This window comes from Ambystoma mexicanum, chromosome 1p, assembly GCF_040938575.1.
Source record: "Ambystoma mexicanum isolate Mex_15411 chromosome 1p, UKY_AmexF1_1, whole genome shotgun sequence".
NCBI lineage: Eukaryota > Metazoa > Chordata > Amphibia > Caudata > Ambystomatidae > Ambystoma > Ambystoma mexicanum.
Genome location: NC_090921.1, coordinates 313,103,934 through 313,129,521, shown reverse-complemented (window position 1 = coordinate 313,129,521; position 25,588 = coordinate 313,103,934). Strand labels below are relative to the sequence as shown.

At 47.9% G+C, this 25,588-nt stretch overlaps 1 protein-coding gene across 1 annotated transcript in view; it reads right to left on the bottom strand.

The window, feature by feature from the left end:
- MED16 (mediator complex subunit 16) overlaps positions 1 to 25,588 on the bottom strand; it is an 820,510-nt gene that overhangs the window by 202,311 nt on the left and 592,611 nt on the right. Inside the window, exon 12 of the mRNA XM_069647616.1 lies at positions 6,032 to 6,224. Within this exon, the coding sequence (XP_069503717.1) occupies positions 6,032 to 6,224 (193 nt within the window). The remainder of the gene's footprint in view (positions 1 to 6,031; positions 6,225 to 25,588) is intronic.

Here is a 25,588-nt window from a genome sequence, read left to right as displayed (position 1 = left end):
ATCAGTTTCGTTTCTGATCTGTCTTTCTTAGTAGTAACCAATCACTGATCTCTGGGTCATACTGCCCCCAGCCAATGACTGCCCTCTCCCTAGGCCCCGCCTCTGGCAGCCATCCTCAGATTTGGTAGCACGCCAAGTGGCAGTATGACCAAGTGAAGAGCCGCAGAGGGGTAGGTGGGAGGGTTCGCATGTGAATCCATGCCAGTCCCATTCTGGAGAACAACAGTTACAGGTAAGTAACTTGTTCCTTTTCCAGCATGGGGTCTGCCATGGATTCACATGCTCATGAATAAAAGAATACATAGCAGTATACACATGCACAACCACGGGAGGTGGCAACAGGCTCAACATTAAGCAATACAACAACTCAACATTAAGAATCTCTTACCTCCTCACCAGGCTCACCTTAAGCGAACAGGTTGCGCAGCACTGCTTGGCCGACCCTGGACTCCTCACTGGAGTTCCGATCGACGCAGTAGAATCTTGTGAAGGTGTGCGTCGACCTCCATGTAGCAGCCCTGCAGATGTCCAGCAGGGGCACACCAGACAGGAACGCCGTGGTAGCAGCGATCGCTCTGGTCGAATGGGCTCTCGGACGGCTGGGTAGCGGTCGGTTTGCCAAACGGTGACAATGCATGATGCAGCCGGAGAGCCATCTGGAAATGGAAGTCTTCGACAGAGCCTTCCCTTGATTCACAGACCCAAAGTTCACAAACAGTTGTGACGTCTTCCGAAAACTCTTTGTGTGGCCCACGTAGAACTTCAGCGCTCTAGCTACATCCAGCGAGTGCAAGGTCCTCTCGGCCGGCGTCGAAGGCGACGGGAAGAAAACTGGTAACACCAAGGGCTCGTTGAGGTGGAAGTCCGACGGCACCTTGGGCCTGAATCTCTCCCACTCGTCGAGCAGAGGTGATGGCCACGAGGAACGCGGTTTTCCATGACAGGATTTTCAAAGGCGCCGAATGAATAGGCTCGAATGGGGCTCCCATGAGCCTGGTCAGCACCACATTCATTAAGCTCCCACGCCGGGGCAGGGGCCTTCACCGGCGGGAATGATCGGAATAGTCCCTTCATAAATTCCTTTACCAGGCGATGAGACCGCAAGGACGCCCGTCCCGTAGTCCTGGTATATCGGGAGATGGCCGCCAGATGTATTTTTATGGAGGCGTGAGCGTGTCCAGCTTTGGCCAGCGACAGTAGGTACAGCAGCACTTGAGGGGGCGTAATCCGCAGAGGGTTAATCTTCTGTGCACGGCACCAGACAGAGAATCTCTTCCACTTATGACCGTAACACTTGAGACGCCCTGGCCTTTGCAAGAACCTCTCTGCAATCAGCCGGGATATCATACCCTCCAAATTCTAGTGCTGCAGGAGCCAAACCTGCAAGTTCAGCGACTGTGGGTTGTGATGGAGAATGGCGCCTCCTTCTCTGGAGAGGAGATCTGCGTCCGCCGGCAGCTTGACTGGTGGGGACATTGACAAGTCCAGAAGGTCCGGGAACCAGATCTGCCTCGTCCACGCCGGTGCGACGAGGATCATCCTGCATCTGGACTTCTTGAGCTGGTTGATGAGGCGGAGCAGCAACGGCAACGGAGGGAACGCGTATAAAAAAGGCTATCCCAAGGAAACGCGAAAGCATCGCCCATGGGTACCTGCTGGTGAACCTCTGGCACTTGGAGTTCGTCGCCGTCGCGAACAGGTCGATATGGGGTTTGCCCCATCGTTTGAAGAGTCGATCCACTTGGTCCTGGTGCAGTTCCCACTCGAGGCACGAGCGCAGCTCCCTGCTGAGTGAGTCCGCAATGGTGTTTTTTATTCCTGCCAGGTGGAAAGGAACCAGAAACATCCCCTGGGCGATGGCCCAGTGCCACAGATCCTGGGCCTCCTTGGATAGGGCTGGGGATCTGGTGCCTCCTTGCTTCCGTATATAAAACATTGTGGTGGTGTTGTCGGTGAAGATCCTCACCACTTTGCCCTTGAGGGACAGAAGGAACGACTTGAGAGCCCAGAACACTGCTCGGAGCTCCAGAATGTTGATGTGGAGAGACCTCTCCTCCGGGAGCCAAAGGCCTATTGCGTGGAGGTCTCCGGTGTGGGCCCCCCAACCCTCCAGAGAGGCGTCCGTCGTCACCGTCTCCTGAAACGCCGGGATTTGAAATTCCGTGCCTGTCATGAGGTGAGCACGGATGCCCCCCAATAAGATCACCCGACGGAACTCCTCGTCGAGAGGGATCCTGTCCTCGAAACAGCCCCTCGCTTGAAGCCAGCGGGCGTCGAGGAACTCCTGTAGCGGACGCATCCGAAGTCTGCAAAGGGGTACAAGATAGATGCATGAGGGACTTTACCTCACCCTGGCCACGTCCGTGGCTAGCAGGCGCCGCACCTTGCCCAGGATGGTCTTGGGTCCTCTGAGGGGGAGGCCAACTGCCCCACTGTATCGAGCTTCGCTCCCAGAAACAGTGCTATCTGTGATGGAACCAGGGGGGGATTTGGGGTAGTTGATGGCGAACCCCAGCTCCGTGAATAACCGGACGGCCCTTGCCGTGTGTTCGATGGTGAGTTCCCTTGTCCTTGCCCGGATTAGCCAGTCATCCAGGTAGGGGTAAATGTGGATCCCCTGCAGACGCAGCCGTGCCGTCACTGGTGCCAGGCACTTGGTGAAAACCCTGGGTGCCGACTTTAATCCGAACGGTAGGGCCCTGAATTGGTAGTGGCCTCCCTGAACCACGAACCTGAGGAACTTCCTGTGCCTTTTTAGAATAGGGATGTGAAAGTAAGCATCCTCCAGGTCCAAAGACGATAGGAAGTCGCCTTCCTCCAGCTGTCCCAGCACGTGCTGGGGGGGTGACCATCCTGAATTTCTGCGCCTTGATGTACTTGTTTAAGCGACGCAGATCCAGGATGGGGCGCCAACCGCCTGTCTTCTTCTTGACGAGGAAGTACCTTGAGTACACTCCGGAGCCCCGGATCCCTCTGGGGACGAGCTTAATGGCACCTTTCTTGAGCATCGCCTTTACCTCCAACAGTAGTTGAGGGAAGTGATTCTCCTTCCTGGCCACGGGAGGAATGCGAGGGCACTTCTTTTGGAATTCCAGCGAGTGCCCGTTGGCCAGGGTGTCCAACACCCAACGGTCGGTGGAGATGGACTTCCACACGCTGACGAACTTCGTCAGCCGGCCTCCCACCGGGGTGCTTCGGTGGGGGCCCGACAACCCGACCGGGTCAGTCTTGCTTGGAGGCGGCCTTGCCACCTTGGCCTCCTTGGCGACGGCGGCGGGAACCCCCTTGCTTGCCGTGACCTCTGTAGGCCTCCTGGGAAGAGGAGCGGGCCGCCTGGCGGTAAGTGTAAGAGTCACCGCTGGATCCTTTGGAGGCACCCTGTCTGCCTCCGGAGCTCCGAAAGGGCCGTCGTTGTTGAAGCACCCCCAGGGCCCGGGCCGTCTCCGAGTTGGTCTTGATGGCCTGTAGGGACTCATCCACCGCCTTACCAAAAAGGTTGTTGCCGTCGAACGGCATGTCCAACACCCTGGTCTGGACGTCCTGGCGAAAGTCTGTCGCCTTGAGCCATCCTCGTCGTCGGAGGCAAACTCCGATGCCCAGTTGGCGAAATCCGGTATCAGCAATGTCCGTTGCCACCGTTATGGTGTGATCCGACGCCGCCTCGCCTTCCTGCAGAATTTCTAGGGCCTCCACCCTTTTGTCATCAGGAAGAAGTCGAGCAGGGGAGCTATCTTGAACCAGAGCTCCCTGTCGTAGCGGGCCACGATCGCTAAGGCATTGGCCGCCTTAATCGTCGTCGCCGCAGACGAGATGACTCGTCGTCCCATAGAGTCCAACTTCTTGCTCTCGGTGTCCGGCGGGGAAGTTGAAGTTGAAGCCGCCGCACCCGCTGCCTTCTTCTTAGCCGCTGCCGAGACGACAGAGTCCGGCGTGGGCTGGGCCCTGAGGCACAAGAGGGCGGTATCGGGGACTCGGTACTTCTTCTTGTACCTGTTCCTCCTGGCTGGTGTCGTGGAAGGGTTTGTGAGGACAGCAAGCCCCTCGTCCCAGATGTCGTCGAGTAAAGGCACCACGAGGACTGTATTCCTCTTGGCCTCTCGTCGTTGGTACAGAAACCCCTCCTTCTTCTGTTCTTTTGGGCAGAGCTGGAAGAGCTCGAATGCCCTGGTTATCAAGGCGTGGAAAGAGCCAATTTCGTCGGCTGTAGACACCCGGGGGGGGGGGGGGTGAAGACGGGATTTCCGCTGTGTCATCGCCGCCGTCATCGTCCGTCCCCGTATCCGTCGCCGTATCCTCTCTAGGGTCCGGCGAGGGGGATGAGGGGTCCACCGGTCTCGCAGGCACGAAGGGCGGAGCGGGGTGGACTCTCCTCCGCTTGTTCGGAGGGCTTCCTGACGGGCCTGGTTCTGGATCCTCCCTCGGGGTGCGTGGTAATCTCGTCCTTATCTCGGTGCATAAGGACTGGATTGCCAACAAAATGGCCGCCGAGCTATCCTGGTGCTCGGGCAATGGTTGCGACGGACGGGATGGCCGCTCCACTGGGCCCCATTCGTCTTCGCTATCTTCGATCACGTCAGCAGGGACCACCCCCTGGAATCGAACCTTCTCGAACCTCTCGTTGAGGCCTATGAACCTCTCGTTGAGGCCTAAGGACCTCTCGTTGAGGCCTAAGGACCTCTCGTTGAGGCCCTTCTCGGTTTCCACCAGTTCCTCCTCAGAGGCTGATTCCGAGTCTGTAATGGCCACCGGCCCCCCCTCTTTTTCAGCCGGGGGCTTCACGGGGGTCTTAGCAATGGGCTGGAAAGAGGAATCCTCCACTGTGGCAGGGATACTCTGGGCCCGGAGGGCGTTTCCGCAGGCGTAGTCTCAGCCGGCTTCGCCAGGGTCGCAGCGACCACTTCGGTAGAGGCCTTTGCCGGGTGGATCAAAGCCCTCACCACCTTAGGTGCGTCCAGGGCCTTCGCCTTGGGGGGAGGTTCAGCGCTTCGCTCCCCCTTCGAGATCGACCGGGTTCTCGGACTTCCACTTCCCCGAACCAGAGCGCTGGCTCGTGGTCGAACGTGCCGGGGAGGTTGCGCCCTGCTTGGCAACCGAAGAGCCCGACCTTTCGGCGCTCCCGGTGCCCGCGGACTCGCGGTGCTTGGCCTTCTGTTGGGCCCCCGTTGCCGGGGCGCCCTCACAGGACTTAGAAGCCCGCTCAGACTTCTTCTTCGCCTTCTCACCTGCTGTGCCCTTCTCCGGCCAGGCGGCGAGGCGGGAACGACGGTCTTGTTTGGTCCGTTCCGAAAGGTTCTTGCAGAACGCACACTCTTTCTCCACGTGCGTCTTGTCCTCATAAAAGCAGTAGAGACATCGCGAATGCTCGTCCTCCTTGAAAACGTTCTGTAATCCGCATCCAGGGCAGCACCTGAACAGCTTGGATCCGGGCGTCGAGCTTCCCTTGTCCTGGGCCATGTCCGTTGAGGTAGGCCGCAGATCTTCCGGAATCCTCCAAGAAGTATAAACTCGACGAAAACTTCACCCTTGAGGGGCGTAGAGGAATTCCGAAACGGGTCCCCGTTATCGGAAGTAGAAACGGTGAAGCTTGAGGCTCGATTAAACCGAAAAAATGTGAAAATCTCCTGAAAAACATGAAAATACAGTAAAAAAAACTCGAGAGCTAAACACCAGGACTCCCAACACTTGAGCATGCAGTAAAAATCTGAGGATGGCTACCAGAGGCGTGGCTTAGGGAGAGGGCAGTCATTGGCTGGGGGCAGTATGACCCATAGATCAGTGATTGGTTACTACTAAGAAAGACAGATCAGAAACAAAACTGATACTGATTTTTTCTTTACCGAGGATTCCCAGCCTGACGACAGGGAATATTCATGAGCATGTGAATCCATGCCAGACCCCATGCTGGAGAACATCTGGTAACAGTCACAATTCATGAACGACCCCCTAGTTCCTCAAATTGACTAATTTGTTTTCCCCTTTTTGCTGAATATCCATTTTAAAGTGGAAACTTCAAGAGAATGCAGATCCTTACCACATAGCCAGAGCTTGGTGAGCAAACGGAAGAGCAGCGACAGGCTGTCCTGGGTGTCTGATGTGGCCATGTAGATGGGGAGGCAGCTGGGCTTCAACAGGCCCCAGATACGGATTACAACCATCAACTCACGCAGCATGCCCAGCGAAGGGCCATCTCTCAGAAAGCTGCTGCCAGGGCGCATCATGGAACCCTATAGACAAAGAGGAGGCAGACAACAGCATGAGACAGGCACAGACAAAAGAGTCAGTAGAAGCAATAAAAGCAGTGATGAGAAACAGCAGCAGGAGACAAGGCATAGAGAAGGGAGGCATTATTACGTCACACAGCACAGATAAGGGAACTAGCAACCCGAGATGAGGTGTGATTGGGAGTTTGAAAGTCCGAGTCTGTGAAAGTATGCGAGTCCCCCTGATATTTCTGTTTGAAATACTCTTTTTTTTCTTCATAACTCAATCCCGAACCAGTGCCTCATTAGGGATTTAATATGCCACTGGAGTCCCTTTACCTTTTCAGAGAAAAAAAGTATTGTTCCCTACAGATCCCCTTAAAATGTCAACCTGCTTTTCTAGTATGGCGAGATGCCACTACGAGGCTCTGTTTTTCGTGCAAGTAAGAAAACAAATGTGTTATCATATAAGCTCATGGCCTTCCTGAGACTGGAAACCCACAAAAGCCAAGATCAGCTATGGCTAGCTGGATCAATGATGTCTGGGATACACTGCTGTATTCACATCGCTAGTGCTTACCTAGAAAGCTGCACATGAAGGTTTGAATGTGGTGACCATCCCTAATTTGGTGGTCGCCAAATGTTTGAATGGTGGGTCCAGTGAATTTAGGTGGAAGCTGGATGTTCACCCATCTCCCAAAGCAGCACCATACCTTTGTCAATAACTGGGATTTGTCCAACTTAAGAGGAACATTCCTGTGAGACACTTGGAAACCCTGCTATTGCATCGTCCCTGAACCTGCAACAGACTGGGAAGCACTACTAGGCTCTAGGCAGTAAGACCAAGGTCCTGGTTGTGGGTACTACATCTCCCCAACATTTCTGGACCTCGCAATTCTGCCTATCGAGTTTGGGCCCTCTCCCCCTTCCGGTCCAATCAGTCCGGAACCTGGGAGTAAAAATCTCTGCTTCTCTTGCCCTTGATGACCAGGTAACTAGTGTATGTTGGTCCGTGCGTTTCAAACTCTGCATTTTGCGGAAAGTCCTGCCCTTCATTCCCGCCAAATGTCAGGCACCTGTGGTGGCTGCGCTGGTCCTTAGTTCCCTTGAATATTGCAACTCCCTCTATTTGGCCCAAACACGTTATCTGATAAACAGGTTCCAATTATTGCAAAATGCGGATGTCCGCTCTATACTTCGCGCCTCTTTTAGATCCCATCTTTCACCTCTACTGAGGAAACTGCACTGGCTTCCTGTGGTCAGCCGGATCCAGTATAAATCCATGAGCCTGGTGCACCGTGCCTTCTATGGCATGGGTACTGAGTATCTTCAGTCCAAATTTGTTCAATACATCGCAACCTGCTTGTTGAGATCTCAATCTGTGCTTCTAGTAGCTGTCCCTCACTACCGTCTGTCGCGCAAGGGTGGCCGTGCCTTTTCTGTGGTGGCTGCACGGTCTTGGAATGACCTTCCACTTGCTCTACGTGCTACTGCGGATCATCTCGCCTTCCGCCGACTTCTTAAAACTACTCTTTTTTAATACGGTTTTTCAGTCGTGATTATGTTACTGCTCTCCAACCTCACGTCAGCGCCAAGATGCCCTCGGGTGTAGTGCACTTTATTAAGTTTCCTTAACATAACATAACATATGCGATTCTGGATTCTTCAAATGACCCCAGGGAAGAGAACCAGCACTCTCGTCCCTTAACTGCAGGGGACCAGCTGCATTACTTACCCGCAGGACTCCTTGTTCTTGAAAAGCACCTGCAGGACCCTGCACAGCTCATTGTGTGGCCAGAGCAACACATCTCCCAAAAGCACTGGCAATGGGCAGTATCTGCAACCTACAACTGCTCATCTTCTGAAGCTTGGAGGAAACCTTGATCTACATACTTGCAAGCTGCTGAGCCACTACTTGGTCACTGTCCAGGATACCGAACATTCAAACATTTGCAAGTCACCAAATCAGGGATATACCATAGCATCAGTTTTGCCATGCCACACTCCAGCGGAGTCAAACCGGTCTCTGAGTCATCATCGGCCGGGGAACACTGACTCCATACCCTACGTCATCTTTGTTGAATTGGGATTCAACAAAGATGACGTAGGGCACTTGTGATGTGCTCTTTTTGACAGCTATTTTGCCCTACAACAACAAGCCTTTCCATGCATCTTTGTCCCATGGAATAACACTGGGCTCTAGAATGGGAACAATATGTGTTCTAAATGGGACTTGTGCTAGCTCTAGAAGATATAAAGGTAAATTGAAATTTCAACCTGGAACAATAAATGCTGTCCAACAGTAGGATACTAAATAAGAAATACACCATTTGTTTTACAATTCATGTGGAGGACAAAGTTGAAAAGTACATACAATGACAACAAAATATATATACAAATTAAGCGACAAATCATTCAACCTCACACACATTACATCCAGATACACCACATGCACACAATCCACTCGACAATTTACTGCACATATGGACTAACTAAAGCAAACAGGGAGTTATGTAAATGATCGCAACCACAACTGCCTAACTAAACTGGATTAAAGAATTGCCTAACTAAACTGGATTAAAGACAGCTAGATCGGGACAGAAGGAAAGGACTATTAATCAATAGCACCCTGGCCTCCAAATTACACACAAGCACCAATAGACCACCGACAGAAATAGATAGCAAGGGAGTAGGTGACTGCTAATTACAGCACCAATACCAGATGGGAGTGGGGGGACTAGATACACCCCATCCCATTACACTATATTCAAATACAACACAGCTGGGAACGCGCCAGGCCATCTCTCATAACAATTAGATGGACAAGAAAGAAAAGTGGAAATTAAGCCTACATACAGGACAACTGGTTACATAGAACAAGATCTGTAAGAACTAGGATATATAACCCACTAACCCTAAACTAAAATCTCTGCATACCTAATTCAGCCGAAAATCCACACAACCATCTTCCCGCTCAGCAAACCCCACACACTTCACCACACCCCAAAAACAATCAAACACATAAACCACACCAACAGCACACAAGATCTTGCATCGGTCTGATACTCACACCAAAGCTCAGCGCACAGTGAAAACTGAACTGAAGCCGCCAGCAGCACACCACTTCTCTCACTTTCCTGGTCCCTCTTTACCCGACTAACCTAACCCGCTGCCTTCTTTACAGTCCCGCCCTAGCGCATGGGGACCAATTCCGTTGGTGATGGTGCGCGGTATAAATACCTTTAAGATTTAATATTACATTTAAACCAATTAATACATTAATAAAAAAATACATGTAGCCAAAGGGAGGACTTAATTAATAAATTGTTATATATATCCTCCGGCTACTTCCATAACACCATCTGTTTGCGGCGTGATGAATTAAATTCCAGACGTCTTCATCAGGTGTAAGGAACTCATGGTGGCAACAGTAAAGACAGACACAAGTTATCACAGTTCAAGGGCGTTTATTGAACTTTATAATGGGTGCGATAAACGCCTAATCTAAACCTAAATCTAAGATGGGAGCAAGCTACAACCATCAAATAATAAGGCAGTGCTAGTGGCGTCTGGTCAAATAAAAAGGGCCTATAGTAAAAAAAAAACAAAAACACTATTGGCAATCCTTACTGCTAAATTACAAAAAGAGTGTGGGATAATATTCACAAGAAAAGAAAGAAGAAGTGTGCCCCAAAAGAAAAGTCAGGATAGTATGGCTGGTCTCCCCCCACGTTTTAAGCACGGGACAAGGCAAGACTTCTGAGCACAGCACACTCCTAGGCCTCACCAGCACGAGCTTCACAGTTCCATTTCAATGATATCAAAACCTTCAGAGGCTAAGGGGGTCATTATGAGTTGGGCGGTAAGGGATTACCGTCACCGGTAAGGGGACCGGTGCCGGTAATCCCTTACCGCCCAATTCCGAGGTCCCTTAGCGGGAGCCGCAAAGAACGTGTGGTCTGACCAGACGTCCTTTACGGGTCCCGCTAAAGGACCAGGGCGCTAATAACGGGCCTGTTATTCACGGGCCCATTATTAGCGCCTTCCCCATTCCCATTGAGCCCTATGGCGGCTCAAATGGGAATGGGAAATGGTTGGTTCAATGGGGACTTACCGGTTCCTCCAGGGTCGGAATGACCCGGTAAGTCCCCATTGAACCAGACCGGACTCGGACACGGTATTGGAGGCAGCCATGGTGCTAATATCACCATGGCTACCGCCCATCTCGTAATGAGGGCCTAAGTCCCTTTCCTGACAAAGTCTCTTTCCTTAGAAGGCCTGCTGGTTGACAACGACAAACAAACAACATTTCTCTCTGTGACCTTGCACCTTGGGCGATTGCTCTTCGCCCGCAGGATCTCCCTCCGCCGGGCTCGGATCCTCTTTGTAGTTTGTACCTCCTGCTGTTGGGTTCACTAGTTTTCCTTCTCCTAGCTTTCTTTCGGCAACCCTCAGTCGGGATTACACTTGCCTCATTCCACAGTTCACAATCTTATCAGAAAGCGGGGTTCCTTTCCCTCAGCTTTCCTCTGGCAACGGGTCAGAGACTTTCGATTGTACAACGGATTTGACGTGACCCTTGTAGGACCACTCAACGCCTCTCGCCACCCCTTCCTATGGTCTTCTGGTTCTTGTAGTTTCCAAACAGGTCTCGGTCAAAGTCTTCTGAATGACCGCCCATGTGGTGCTGGACCCCTCTGCACCTGGACCTCAACTGTGCTTGCTTTAAAGCTCAAACACACAAGTCCTTTCCATTTCAATTTCCCTGCATTCAAAATGTTGCTAGTTCGGTTTTCTATCAGCGTCCTCCGACTCACCGGATGTGCTGAACCTGTTCGCTTCTTTGATCTCTGGAGTCGAGGATAGTACCATGGTAGCCAGTTTACCTCTCCGCCTGTGTTTTCAATGGTGAGGCCCCCATGTACCGTTGACATCTGCTGCTTCGCATGCCGGCAGTAACTCCCGATCTATCGATTTCCCTTTCGGAGGCTTTGCGGGTTTGAGTTGCAAAGGGCAAGGGTAATTCCCCCCTTTGTCATCCTTCCAGTTCTCACGCCTTTGTTCTCCATTTGAACTGCCGATTTGCTGTAGCTCTATGTATCCTTTGTGCGTTAGGCCTTGTCGAAGTGTGCTTTCATGCTCCACCTTTTATCTCTGTGGGGAAGGAAAAGGGCTGTCAAGTGCATGTGGTTACTGTCAATTGCCTGATCCATGTGTTGGGACATATCAGGTAAACGGGTCTGGTGTTAGTCCATTGTCTGTTACTGTGTAAGAAAGTGTTTATGTGGGAAAAGGGGGAGGGGCGTAGAGCTTCTAAATATCCAACAGGGTAGGATGGGCAAAAGGTGTTACAGGGAAGGGGATACTGTGTGTCAACTCTCGGTATCCCACTTCCACTGCCTGAAGACCCCTCGCCCAGGTGATCCTCCCCCACTATTCACCCCCAGGAACTGGATCCAATAGCGAAGGCCTTCTCCTGGTCACCTGGACGACCAATCTCCTGGGACTGGCGGGTGAGACACCTTCAGGTTTCTCACACAGGGAAACGGATACATCCTGGAAAAAAACATATTGGGGGTGTATAAGTTAAAAGGCTGAGGCCAAGATGCGTTAAGTACTACAAAATATTTCAAGCCATACTCACAGTCAATTGAGGCTGCACAATTCGAAAGGGCCTGTAAATGATCAGGAGACCTGCATTAGTTGGGAAACCTGATCTGAAATGGGGTCATGAAATATTGCTAACATCAGAAAAGAAAGTGTGTATCCTTTTCTGTCAGAGGATTTTGTCTTCCAACAGAATTGGAAATGTAATCAAGGCCAAAACTTTCCAACTGGAAAGAAAACATGGGTTACCGTTTCGGAAACCTCTTCCAGCAACTCAGCAGAAGAATTACATAATTTACCTGGTCCCAGTCACAACCCTCGAGAACAATCTTTTTGAGGTAGAGGCTGCCGACGTTGTCACAGGTCCCTCCAGCAGGCACCAGCTCCACAAGCATCTTTCCAACTAAGGGGACATTTTAGAGATTTCCAAATCTGCAGGATAGCAGACTTAGAGGAGGAATTGGATTATTGCATTTTTGATACATCTCGGCCTCTTAGTAAGGATGGAAGGGTACAGTCCAAAGAAGTGATTCAACATAGTGTTGTACCCAGAACCAGTTTTTTAAGCCACTAGAAATCTACATCCTCCACAATGCCAAAGGTATACCAAAAGAAACGACGAACATTTGACTTCTCCTATCCCATCTGTGTCTAAAAAAGTTGAACCCTATAATTTCTCTTCCAATAACATCAAGGAAGGAAAAACATGTTTAAACTGTTTAAAGAAGTAAGAAAATCAAAATTCTTAAAAATGTACTACATGTCCCAGAATCCCTCACGGACTGTGTAGAACAAAGTTTAATTTTCACAAAAATAGAAATGCACCAGCAAAGCACGCCACTGCCACAGAACGTTCTGGCAAAGTTAGTACGAGCAGTACCTTATGAAGGCACACATGGATATCACTGAAGAAATTACATAAGGTACAAATCCGACTGGCTGGTTGGTGAGACCCTATGCATAGACTATCTGGCTCCATAAGGGATGCCAGGCCATAGGTTACAGCCCCATCTGTAAATCTTCTACCACATGGGTTCCTCCTTTCATGTCATCAGGCATGAATCTATGTCTAATTGGTAATTATGTGAAGAAAAACAATAGATGCTCTAACATAATGTGCACTTGGTACTGCAGACAAGGGTAAAGAGGATACTTTGAAGTCATATCATCCAACACACTATCTAGATTACAGAAACGCCGGCGCACATCCAAAGTGCCCTACTCTCATTTTGGCTATGTTGTTTTGACCCTCCCGGCGGCACCTCACAGCACAAATCACGTGACCTATGGTGAAGGAAACTGGTCCCTGCTTTCTGATCTATTGGAAATGTAACCGTTTTTTGGTCGGTGGTCTGGGACTGACTAGTACCTTGGAATGCCAGAGGTTCTGGGATGGGGGCAACTGGGTGCTATTACTTAGAGCTGGGACAGGGGAGGTTGGAGGTTCGTGCCCTCCTTTTCGTGGGATCGCGTTTCGCAGAGAGCTCTCAACCACCTTGTGGCCTTGCAGTGCGCAGTCCTTCTGGAATACAAATGCTGGAAACATTAGACAATTAAAGGTTTATGAATATCTGCAGCTCACCGGCGCCCATGCTACAACTTATTCCCCATTGTCGCATGCATACACTTTTTTTTCCATGTGTGTGGCTTGGGCTCAATTTCAATATAGCTACTATCTAAAATGGCGTTTACTTCCCAATGTGCGCTGAAGCTAAAACATGTACCACCCTCCCTGAGTCATAGCCCCTGTCGACAACCCTTTCCCGATTTTGTCTCCCCGAACTCCTACTGCTCTACTGCTGTGAGAATCCAGCAGGTGTCTCACCTGCTAGATCCCAGGGATCTTTCTCTCAGGTGGCCAGGGAACGCCATCGCCTTTGGATCTAGACCCTGGGGGTGGACCAGTGCAGGAGGATCACCTGGGTGAGGGGTCTCCAGGGAGTGGGCGTGAGGAAGCCAATGGTGAGACATGATATTCCCCCCTTTTTTGTTGTATTGTATTGTATTGTATTTTATTGATTTATAAAGCGCCTTATGCCAAAGCGCTGTACAAATACCCCATCCTATTTTATAGGATTTTCCGAAGTCCCAACTCCCCCCACCCCATTTTCACAAACACTGGGCTGAGGATGACAGAGCAACCAGGCTAACTCTCTCACATCGTACTGGAGGACATGTCCCGTTAAATGGGTTAGGCAAAGTCAGGCACTTTACACTAAGTGCATACATTTTATACCAGTTAGCACTCCTCACACGACTAAAAGGCAACGATACAATCTGAGGAAGGAGGAAAACAAGCAGAACATCCGGGATGAGGGCACACCTACTGGAGCAGAGCAACAGACCAATGGTTGAGAGCAATGGGCCGGAAACCCCAAGGGTTCACTACTGGAGGTTGTTGCCTCCGACAAGCTGCGAAAGACACGTGGAGAAGGCCAGATCACATAGGTGAAAATTGGATTGTGTTCAAAGGACTCCAGCGAACCTGCCGGGTAAGCGACAGAGTTGGGGAGGCGAGGCAGAGCCTGTGGTACCAACTTTGACCCGTGAATTGAAAATAGCAAAACAAGAAAGAAGCGCACACAGTTGGTGAGTTGGCAAGCGACCTGAGAGACCGGTGTGTGTTAAAGCGAATGAAGTAGCAACATATCACAAGTGAAGGCTGCATGCGTGTGGATGAGATGCAATGAAAGGCAGACCTGTGAATGTACTTTGAAGTAAAAAAACTGCTGTGAGATCAGCGATACTAAGTAACGGAGTGGTCAGGCAAAAGGAAGTAGCCCAGTCTAAAGTCTCTGTGAAAGGTCCATTGTTTTGAAGTTATAAATCAGTCAGTGAAAGCAGGTTTGTGTTGAAAGTAACTGAGTCGAAGTGGCGCTGCGGTGGTCTGGTAAAAGCGAAACGCACATTTGAAAGTCTTCGAAAGGGGTCCCAGCCCGATTGAGGGAGACCCAAAGTACAATAAACTTGGGGAAGGGAGCCCTCTGCAAGTTTGTGTTGAACTGTGATGTGAGAGGTCTCAGCCAGGCAGAGGGAGACCTTTGTGAACTGTGTTGGTAGGAAAGGACAGTGAATGTCCTGTCTGGAACCACTCCTTTCAGAGCAGGGATGTATGTGAATTGAAGGAGACGAAAGTGTGACTGCAACCCCATACTTCAAAGGAGGCCCATGTTGTGGTCAAGCGCTGCATAGGGCTCAGTTAATTAGGGAGACCCTTTGATGTACAGCAGACTAGAAGATTGGTGGGACTTCTGACGTATCTGTTGTCATATTTCCCCTGTCTGTTGCCATGCGCCCTGGTTCTGACCTGAAGCATCACTGAAGATTGTTGGTGGAGACCCAGGATTGGCTCAATTATGTTAGGCTTGGCCAACACCAAATCCTGGGCCCCGTTTGGCTTTAAAAGAGGGCTGAGCCGCTCACTGATCAGATCATCTGAAGACTTTGCAAGGATTGAGAAGGACTCATTTGGACACAAGCTGACGGTACAGTCTACCTTACATCTTCTGCCAGTGAAAGAAGGCCAGAAGTTGCAAGAGACTAGCAAAATCCATCCCTAAACATCTCCCAGGGAACAGAGGGAGAAACCTGACTCAGAGGACCAGTCCAGCAGCTCCAGAACCAAGCCAGCACACACAGTGTCCCGCTATGTTATGACCCCAAGCTTCCTAGGCGGGAAGTGCCGGAGAGTCGCTGGACAAAGGACAAGGCCGTTGTCTGCCAACACCCTCCTGAGCTTTCGGCCAGCCGCCTTGAAAGGACACGAGCCCTGCAAAGAAGCTAAGAGGAGTGCCACATGAGCATCATCCAGAGTCCATCTTTTTAAGGACAATTTCGAGACAGCCGAGTCCTCAAACCGCATCCGGCTGCACCGCTGACTGTGGTCACGCTGCAGTCGCCACAGCCGTCCGAAACGCTCAACCAGCATTCCAGATCCGCCAACCAGCACAGAAACAACAATTCTTGGACCCGAGCCGCAGCGCCGGACAGCCTGCAGACATCCGTCCAGCCTCACTTGCTGAACTGCCTACCGCTTGGTACCCACAGCTGTCTCCTGCCAATAACTCTGTCTCACAGGCTGCAAAGTGCACCAGAACCGCCTCAACGCTGTTGAGCACCAAGAACTTCTTCAGCACCAGGTACATTGTGGTTCTGCCCCCCTAGTCCTTCTCTGAAGGCCCCTAAAGACAGTTATGACCCTTTGCCCCTTTTGTGTTGAAACGAAATAACCTTGAACAGTAAGACTGATTGCTTTACCAACTACCCTCCGTTCAGTATCCAGAGTGCATCCCTTTCCTTTCTGAAACTGTCTGTCCCCTGTGTTCCTTTACAGTGTGGGTTGTAATTGTAGTGTGCTAGAACTGTCTGTTGGAGCAATAATAAAGTAGATATTTTTATACAACTATGACTGGACAGTCCCTTTCATTATTGGGTGATTGTATTTCTGCAGTGTTCCGCCCACATTGCCAAAATTCGACACGAAGGTCTTATAATTCACTAATATTTCAATATATTCGGAACCCTTCTTGTACACTAGAGGTGTGGGATTGACTGATGGTTTAGAAACCGATATTCATCCCTGGACCACTGGTTCCCCCGGAAGTTGATTTGTCACAGGGGAACCTTTATGAACTGTGTGCTGTAAGGTCTGAACCCAGCAGAGGGGGACCTTCGCTAACTTTAGGTTGGAAATATAATTTTGTAAAGTCAATAAAAGGTCTCGTGGAAGGCCAGGCGGGCCTCAATCCACAGTTTGGAACTGCTTAGGAGTGTTATAAACCAAGCCAGAATGTGTCATCCTGCCTACAGGGACAGCCTTACTCTGAGAGGTGTAACGTGAGGAGGAGAGCTGGTTCAACTACCTTTATTCTTTTGAACACTGATTTTTCTTTTTGCATACATTTCTCCTTTTACAATTTTTCTACAAGAGATAAAATAGGGCAAGCATTAGGTTTTGCTAGCATAGGCCATTTTGATTTGACTGATACCACTAGTACTGCTTTGTTTATCGTTTGATGGTCGAGACTACTCCCATCTTAGTTATAGGGCAAATTAGGAGTTTCTCCGACCCCAACATTTTCAATAAATGTTTTACAAATTGTATCCATTGTGTCAGTGTTATACTTGTGATACCATGCCTTCCCTACACTGCATACTCCCTGGCCTTGGTCGCATTCGAAAGCACTTGGGGGTCTGGGATGAACATCCCCCCTGCCCAACATTCCCCCCTTTCGTTAATACTACATTAACAAACTCCTGTGGAATCTGCTCATCTTCCTTTATCCTTCTTTCCCTTTCAAATCTTTCAGCTTCCAAGTATGACAGAGACCCATCCTTTGGTACCCATGCTTTACAGACGGACCGTACACTTTCTCCTGCTTGTGCATATTTCTCGGGAGTACAGGTCATTACACAGCCACAGTAGTGGCTGTGTAGTTATGGTTAAGTTGCTGTTTCCATAGGAAGAACACTTTTTGGGCGGCTTATAACTTCGCTCCCCCTGGACGAATCCTCACCAAACTTTGCAAGCATATGGCCCACTCTGAATTTTTTTGCAAAGTTTGGTGAGGATTCGTCCAGGGGGGAAAAAGTTATAGGGGTGGTCCCAAAACTTTTTTTTTCCCTTAGACTGAATGGGAAAAAACTTTGCGCACGGCTACAGCCCGAACCGCTGGACGGATTTACACCAAATTTACGGCAGGAGCGGCTGCCTGGTCCCTAAAGCGTGCTTTTGTAAATTTGGTGTAAATCCGTCCAGTAGTTTTTTTTAAAATGACCAAAATGTAAGGCAAAAAAATTTGTGATATATGTGTTCGCTTCGCGGACGGACTTCCCTGTTCGCTCCGCGGACAGCACCCCGATTGGCCCATGGCCTTGCGTCATGTCTGCGGACATGCGACGTGTTCGCTGATTGGACGGCCAGGGGCTTGGAGCGCGTCAGATTTTCTGTGGCGCCCGCCATCTTGTATTCGCCGTCGACCGCGTACAGCACAGTGAAACGTGGATAAAAAATTGTATTTAGTGCCGTGTGTTGGTGTGTAAGAGTGTTTGGGGAGGGTGGGGGAGTATGAGATAGGTTCAATGTTTTGTTTTTTTATGTGCTAGACGTTTTTGTTGCATTCGATTTGTCCGCGGAGAACACGGCTGTTCTGACATTTTGTAAATAAACTAAATGGTGGGGTGTTTAGAGGACGGAGTATGTGTCATTTTTGTTCGCAAGGAAGGTAAAAATGAGCTATGAACACTCGCGGTGTACTTAATTGTTCGTAAATACACAAACTGGGGGTGTCCTCAGGACGCTGTCCGTATTGTAATCTGTCTAGTTGAATGTGTTCTAAGAACACTCGCCGTGTCCCGAAATGGTTGCAATTACACAAAATGGGGGTGTTCTGAGAACGTTGTTTGTATTGTTCGTTGTCAGGGTGAAAGTGTTTTAAGACCACTCCTTTTGTCCGCTAATAGTACAATTTCCTATGGGCGTCAACCGACTTTTTGTCCACTAAAGAAACAATAAATCCGGCTGGTGTGCGCCGACATTATGTGATAATCCTATGACTGGCGCTATTGACCTGGCTGACTTGCTTTTGCGACACTAAATCATATCTCCCGCCCCTAAACCTGATATTATCAAAGCATTCATATTCCACGCCTCTCTCCGTGACGTTACAGGGTGCATCATCAAACGCGCCCAGTTCTCTGCAGTCCTAAGTGACTTTACACAGAACCCGGAAGACAACACATATTATGTCACAACACAGCGTGCCACAATTCGGAATATGAAACAGTGATTTAAAAGCAAACAGCAAGATTGTAAATTTTGTAAAGTACATTTATTTGACATCAAATGTTTAGAGAATATTCAGCAATTTGCATTTGTCTTTGTTGTCGATCCGCAAAAGTTCATGTTGAGGCACGCGATGTTCCTTTGCGGTACAGAGGGTGTTAGATCAGCTTACAACTCAGTGCGCCACAATTCGGAATATGAAACTGTGGTTTAAAAGTAAACAGCAGGATTGTACATTTGGTAAAGTACATTTATTTCACATGAAATGTTTAGTGAATATTCAGCGATTTGCTATTGTCTCTGCTGTCGATCAGCAAAAGTTTATTTGGAGCCACGTGTTGTTCCTTTGCGGTAGATAGGCTGGTGGTTTATGATAAAAGCAGTAAATGGTCGCTCTGATAATCGGAAGGTTGCTCCAACAACGAGCCATTAGACCACCCTATTGGTTGGTATGTTGTTTGTAGCCGCTAGTACTGCGTAAGGGCATCCCTGGCGATTGTCCCATAAAATGGTGAGGGTCATGAAGTTGGATATTTGGACCTGCACCTGGCAGTTGAAGACCCCATCCGCTGGAGTCTGTAAATCGTGACATAGGCAAAATGGGGCCACATACCTGTTTTAAAAAACAAATTAGTCTCACCAGCCGATCTTCATTAAAAATTATCATTTTATTTATTAGGGCGTGAAACTATTTGCTATCGAAGATAGTGCAACGGAGTATGTTAATAATAAAATAATAATATTTTCCCATTCATATAGCGCTAAGAACCGTGAGGTATCTAAGCGGTGCTTATTATTAACCACGGTGTGTGGTGCTCATTTATCGACCACGGAAGGATGAAAGGCTGAGTTTGGCCTTGCCGGGATTCGAACTTGCGTTAGCAAGCTGTGCACGGATGTCAAAGCGAGCGTTGTACTCGCTGTGCCACTTGACAGGCTACAGTGAAGTGGCACAGCGAGTAGAGCGCTTGACCGCCTATAGACCAGTTAAATTATTTCTATTAACCCACCCTGTGTCGTCTGCCTTTTTCAGAGCCCTCTAAACGACAGGGGATCAATTTGGCGGTGATAGTGCGCGGTAGAAAACATTATACCACTTTCAACGAACAAGTTCAACTTGAGCGGTCTTTAATGCTACGCTATTGTAATTATATTTGGTATAAAATAATCTAAAGGGTTACTTACAGTACAATTGCAATTTCCATTGTCTACGAGTGGTGCAGTCCCAAAATACGACTCCGCGTGTGCGAACGATCTTTCGCATAGTGATATAATATATAAAAGTGGTTTCGTTTCAGAAATTTCATCTTTATCTTTTCTTACGTTTTAGCAACACTCCTTCAAGAGAAGTCTTTCATCACAATCTCTGTCTGTCGAGGTCAAAACACAATACAACCTTATAGTCCGCTTCGTGAGCCTCTCCGGGGCCCGAGAAAAAAATGGAAGCAGCTGACCTTCACTGTGAACGAGCATAAATTCTTACTTTGCAACATTCTGTGTAAAGCCATCTGTAGAAGTTGGTTTTTGCACGCCATGTTTGTATATTGTTTGCGTGATATTAAAAAAAGTTTGTTTAAGGGACGTTATGGTTCCAAGTACAGCCGAAAGACCTCTGAAAACCGCAAGTTATGGTAAGCATGAAAAATAACTCGCGCCACCACCGTGCACTGCTAAGACTAACACCCAGGAGATAAAAGATGACATCGCAAATGTCATTGATGAAATCACTGATGACATCACATGTGTATGTACTTTTCATGGAATTTGTGTACTAGGGATTTTTATTATAATGTTGCGAAAAAAGTGTCAAGGATATTGCAATAAATATCATACCGTTATTAGTGCTTTGAACAATGCATTGATATAAATAGCATTGTATTATGGGATTCTATCTAGTATACTGAGCTACTAATGGAGAAACATAGCATTGTGTGCAGAGTACAAGATGAAAGTATAATATTTGTAATGTTAATATGTTGAATAATGAAATGATAATTGTCCGGAAATGTTCGAAAATTCACAAAATGGGGGTGTTCTGAGGACGTTATTCGTATTGTGTGATTGCTTAGCTGTATGCAATGAGGGAATGGCACAGAGAGTAAAGTGGACGCCGTCCACGGACACCGCGGATGTTCGTGGACAGGGCGCGCTACATCCAGGTTTTTCCAGGAAATCCAACTTGGAAAGAAGACTGTACGGATCAGCCAATCAGATGTCGAGGTTGTGGATTTGTATTGAAAGAGACTGTGTGGTGAAGATGGCAGAAGTAGAGAAAGTCAGGGTGTTGGTGCTTGGTGATATGTTTGTGTATGGTTTACAACAGTACGCTCAATGCAGGCATGTTGCAAAGAACTTTGATGTGAAAGGAGTGGAGGTGGTTTGGAGCACTTTGCCTGATTGCAATGTACAGGGAATTGTACAAGTTTGTGAGGATATGGCCACGATGAACAGTCCGCATGTGGTAGTTTTGCACTATGGTGCTTTCCATTTGGGCAACGTCAGTGCCCCTACTTTGTTGGCTGATTTGGAACGCTTGGTTCAAGCCGTAATGAAGATCCTTCCAAATGCGAAAGTAATTTTTTCTGGATTACTACCTAAGGCAATATGGGACAATAGTTCAGTTTTTTGTCCTCAGCAAAACATTGCTAGGTGTGTCATCAACCGAGGCATGTGTGCCTTCATGCTTAGAGCTGGTATGTTCTTTTGTAATAATGAGAATATTGATGCCAGTAATGCTGTTAATTTTAAAGAAGATGGCATTTCTTTATCTTTTACGGGAAATGCCTTTCTATTTTGGAATGTAAGGGTTGCTTTGGAGAAGGTGATGTGTAGATTTTAGGAGTAAAGTAAGAAAAAAAACAAGAAAAAAAATACAAAATAACAGGTGTCTGTCAAGCATCTGTAAAAAAAACAAAAAAAACGGCTCTTTTCAGAGCCAAATTCAAAGGGGAAATGGGGCACACTATTTAAATTTACATTCACCACGCTCAGATTTTCGATATGTCCGCGCACATGGCGGTAGTCCGCGGACATGAAAATCACTACGAGGGGGTTAGTATGTTCTATGTTCCATGTATATGAAGTCAGGGATATTATGGTTAAGTTGTGCTACTAAAAACCTATGAAATTCAGTAAAAAAACTTTGTTAAAGGGACGTTATGGTTCAAAGTAAAACCGAAAAACCCCTGAAATTCGGCAGTTATGGTAACATAAGCAACCATAACTCGTGCCACCGTGCACTGCTAACACTAACACCCAGGACATCAAAGATTACATCACAAATGTCATTGATGACATCACTGATGACATCGCATGTGCATTTACTTTTCATAAAAACTCTGTACAAGGGATTCTTATAATGCTGACCAAAAACTGTCAAGGATCATTGGGATAAATATCATGAGCTAATTAGTGCATTAAGCTATGCATTGATATAAATAGCATTCTATTATGAAGTTCTATCCAGTATACTAAGCTACTGATGCAGAAATATAGGCAGTGTGTGCAGCATATATAATGAAGGTGCCATATTCATAATCTTGCCATGTTGAATACTGAAATGATAACTGCTTTCTTATTAGAGTTTTGCGTACTGTGAAACATGTAAAAAGTAGATAATAAAACCCATTTAATACATAATTATTACAGACAAAACACAAAGAGACAACAACACATACAAATATGAGTATATACAGGGACAGCAGAAAGAGTTCATAACCTAACTGATTGTCTTTATACAGAGAAACTATTGCTCTGTTTCAAAGCTGCTACTTACCATATGTGTGTGTATCACATGATGTGACTGCACCCAAAGGAAAGGAGAGTGAGTATAATGTATACAAATATGAACATATACAGGGAAGGTAGAGTAATAAAAATAAAACTATGAGAAAGTGCTGATAACCCTAATGATTATCTTCATGCACAGAAAGGATTGCTCTCTTTGAAGCCTGTGTCTTCCGCTATGTATATGTTTCATATGATGTGACCTGACCCTAAATCTACAGATATAGTACCTTTTCAATTTTTATTTCCTGACTGTTACTGAAGAAAACTATGTGGCTTCGATATGTCAGTAAAGGATAAAAAGGGAGAGCCAGCCATGTGATGTCATCAGTGATGTCATCAATGACATTTGTGATGTCATCTTTGATGTCTTGGGTGTTAGTGTTGGCAGTGCACGGTGGCGCGAGTTATGGTTGCTTATGTTACCATAACTGCCGAATTTCAGGGGTTTTTCGGTTTTACTTTGAACCATAACGTCCCTTTAACAAAGTTTTTTCACTGATTTTCATAGGTTTTTAGTAGCGCAACTTAACCATAACGTCAACCATGCGTGTTTTGTACCACGAGGTGCCTCCTATACCCCAAATGAGACCATCATCACTGCACTGCTAGGCACTGCTTTGGCACAGAATCGAAGCCCCAGCTGGCAGGTGCTGATCACCACCAACACAAACACAATCACAGGAACCAGCATCTTCCCAATAGCCCCCATCTAGGATGGTGCCCAAGAAATAAGGTTGTCAAACCAATCAGTCTCTTTAATGCCAGCTTTTGTTTGCATGCGAGTGCCGAGAATGTGCAGGGTGCCTACTATGTTGGTGAGGGACCTGTTTTCTACATCATTAGGAGGTACGTAGGTGCTACATGAATCGCCAATATTTTTAGAGACCCCTCCTTCCATGGCCGTGAGGAGGTCGAGGACGTAGCGATTCTGCAGCATCATCAGCCTGATTGCGCGCAGTTCTATCTTGATTGCGTCGAGGACTTGTTCTACATCATTGGCCAGCTAGATCACTTCCCAACGCACAATCTGGAGCCATTTGGCATTTGCAGCAGTTTGCACTCCTGGTAATAGTAAAGATGCAAAAAAAGGTTTCTTCTTTGCTGTATAGCCGATATTCGTCTGGTATTTCTTTCAGTAGCTTTGAGGACTCTCGAGACAGATAATTGGACCTTTTCCGCAATTTACCTTTACGTTATCACAGGACATACTAGAATGCCTCTGGGATACTGCGAAGGGCCAAGCATCTTTAACAGAGTGAGACAAATGGACCTGAGCAATTTACAGGTTGCGGGCACAGTGATACAATACATTGAAGACTTAATGTGCAGCAGAACAGAAGAAGGGTGTAGAAAGGACTCTGTGACACTACGGACACTGCTAGCTGACGAATTGCAATACTGTCACAAAGAAGTGGTGTACTTGGGTCAGATTGTGTCGGCAGACGTGAGAGAAATAACACCAGAAAGAGTAGAGGTCATACACAAGTCTCCATGACCAAAAACAGTGTAAGAGGTGCAGCAATTTATGAGCTTCTGAAACTATTGCAGAGCATGGGTTTTTGATCACTCACATACTCTAGGCCATTGTTGCAAGCACTAAAAGAAGCACAGAAAAACAAAACACAAATAAAATGAATGGCCGAAGTGGGCGAGAATTTTGACAAGTTGAAAAATGTTCTAGCGCATGCACCAGTGTTAGCAACTCCCAATTACAAGGAAAAATGTCACCCCTTTTCACATTCAGATGGAAGAGTTATGACAGCAGTACTGACTCAGTAAAAGGGTCAGCAACGCAAGCCACTCGCATATTACAGTGGGTCATTGGATGCAGTTATGCAGGGATAATTACCATGTGAGCAGGCACTTGCAGCAGCTACATTTGCTATTGAAAAGGCTTCCAAAATAACCACGGAGTGCCCAGTAGTTCTGTGCGTGGAACATGCATTATTTGCAATACTGGAGAAAACAAAATCGGACCTGACTACCCAGAGGTCTTCAGGATATGAGGTAATACTAACCAACCCAGCTATAGAAGTGGTGAGGTGCAGAACAATAAACCCAGAAGAGTTCATTGCAGAAAAGTAGAAGGAGACTATGTGCATAACTGTTGTGAGAAACCAAAAGGTGTCTCACCCGCTAGTCCATGTGGATCTCTCTCTCAGGTGGCCAGGGCACAGCCATCGCCTTTGGATCCAGACCCTGGTAGTGGACCAGTGCGGGAGGATCACTTGGGTGAAGGGTGTTCGGGGAGTGGGACACCGGATGGCAAGATGCAGTATTCCTTCCCCGTAACACCTTTACCCCATGCTATGAGGTAGGATACATGGGACACTTACCCTCCACCCCCTTTCCCTTCTTCACCACTTCACACGGACGCTCTGGGAGAAAACAGACTCACGCCTGTGAGAAACCTGAGGCGTTTATCCCAGGTTATTACCAGGGATCCTTTGTTCATGTGTGCCTGGGGAGGGCCATCACTCTTGGATCCCCAACCCTGGGGGCAAACGAGCAATGGAAGATTACCTGGGTAGGGAGTCCTTGGGGATTATGGGAGACACGCTCTTGTGTGAGACATGGTATTCCTCCCGTTCCGATACACCCCTACCCGACATGGGATACTGTTAACAGAGTCCCATCATACCCCAGTACCTTTCTGTAAAGAAAAGGCAAAACCATCAGGGAAAACAAAGACCATCCTTAAATTCCAACATGAGTTTTACCCCTCTTTCCTCAAAACCCACTTTTCAACAACCCTACATTCAAACCCATTTTCCTGACAAAAATCCACAACATCTTTATCCTTTATTTGTAGAACACCATAATTCCCATAATCCCATTACTCTATTGAAATACCCAAGGACTGGGATGAAGAAGAGGCAGATGAGAATCATGAGGATTACCCATAGGAATCCACGGGCAATGGATTCCTATGGCCAGTCTCCATGTTGTCCCGATAATGAGGTCAGGCAGGGAGGGACAACTGCTAACACCTGACTTCAATCAACTCTAGCTGGCAGTATAAAAGCAGCAGCCAGAAACAGCATTTGGAGCGAGCTGGGGATGCTGGAAGGTGCAGAGAAGCCAGAGGAAGACCAAGTGAGTTTCAGAGACCATGGGAGACCTGGAGGAGGAGGAAACCGCCCATACACTGGACCTTTGAACATATGAGGCTGCAGTGTAGAGAGGGAACTGTACCTCCAGGAGGCAA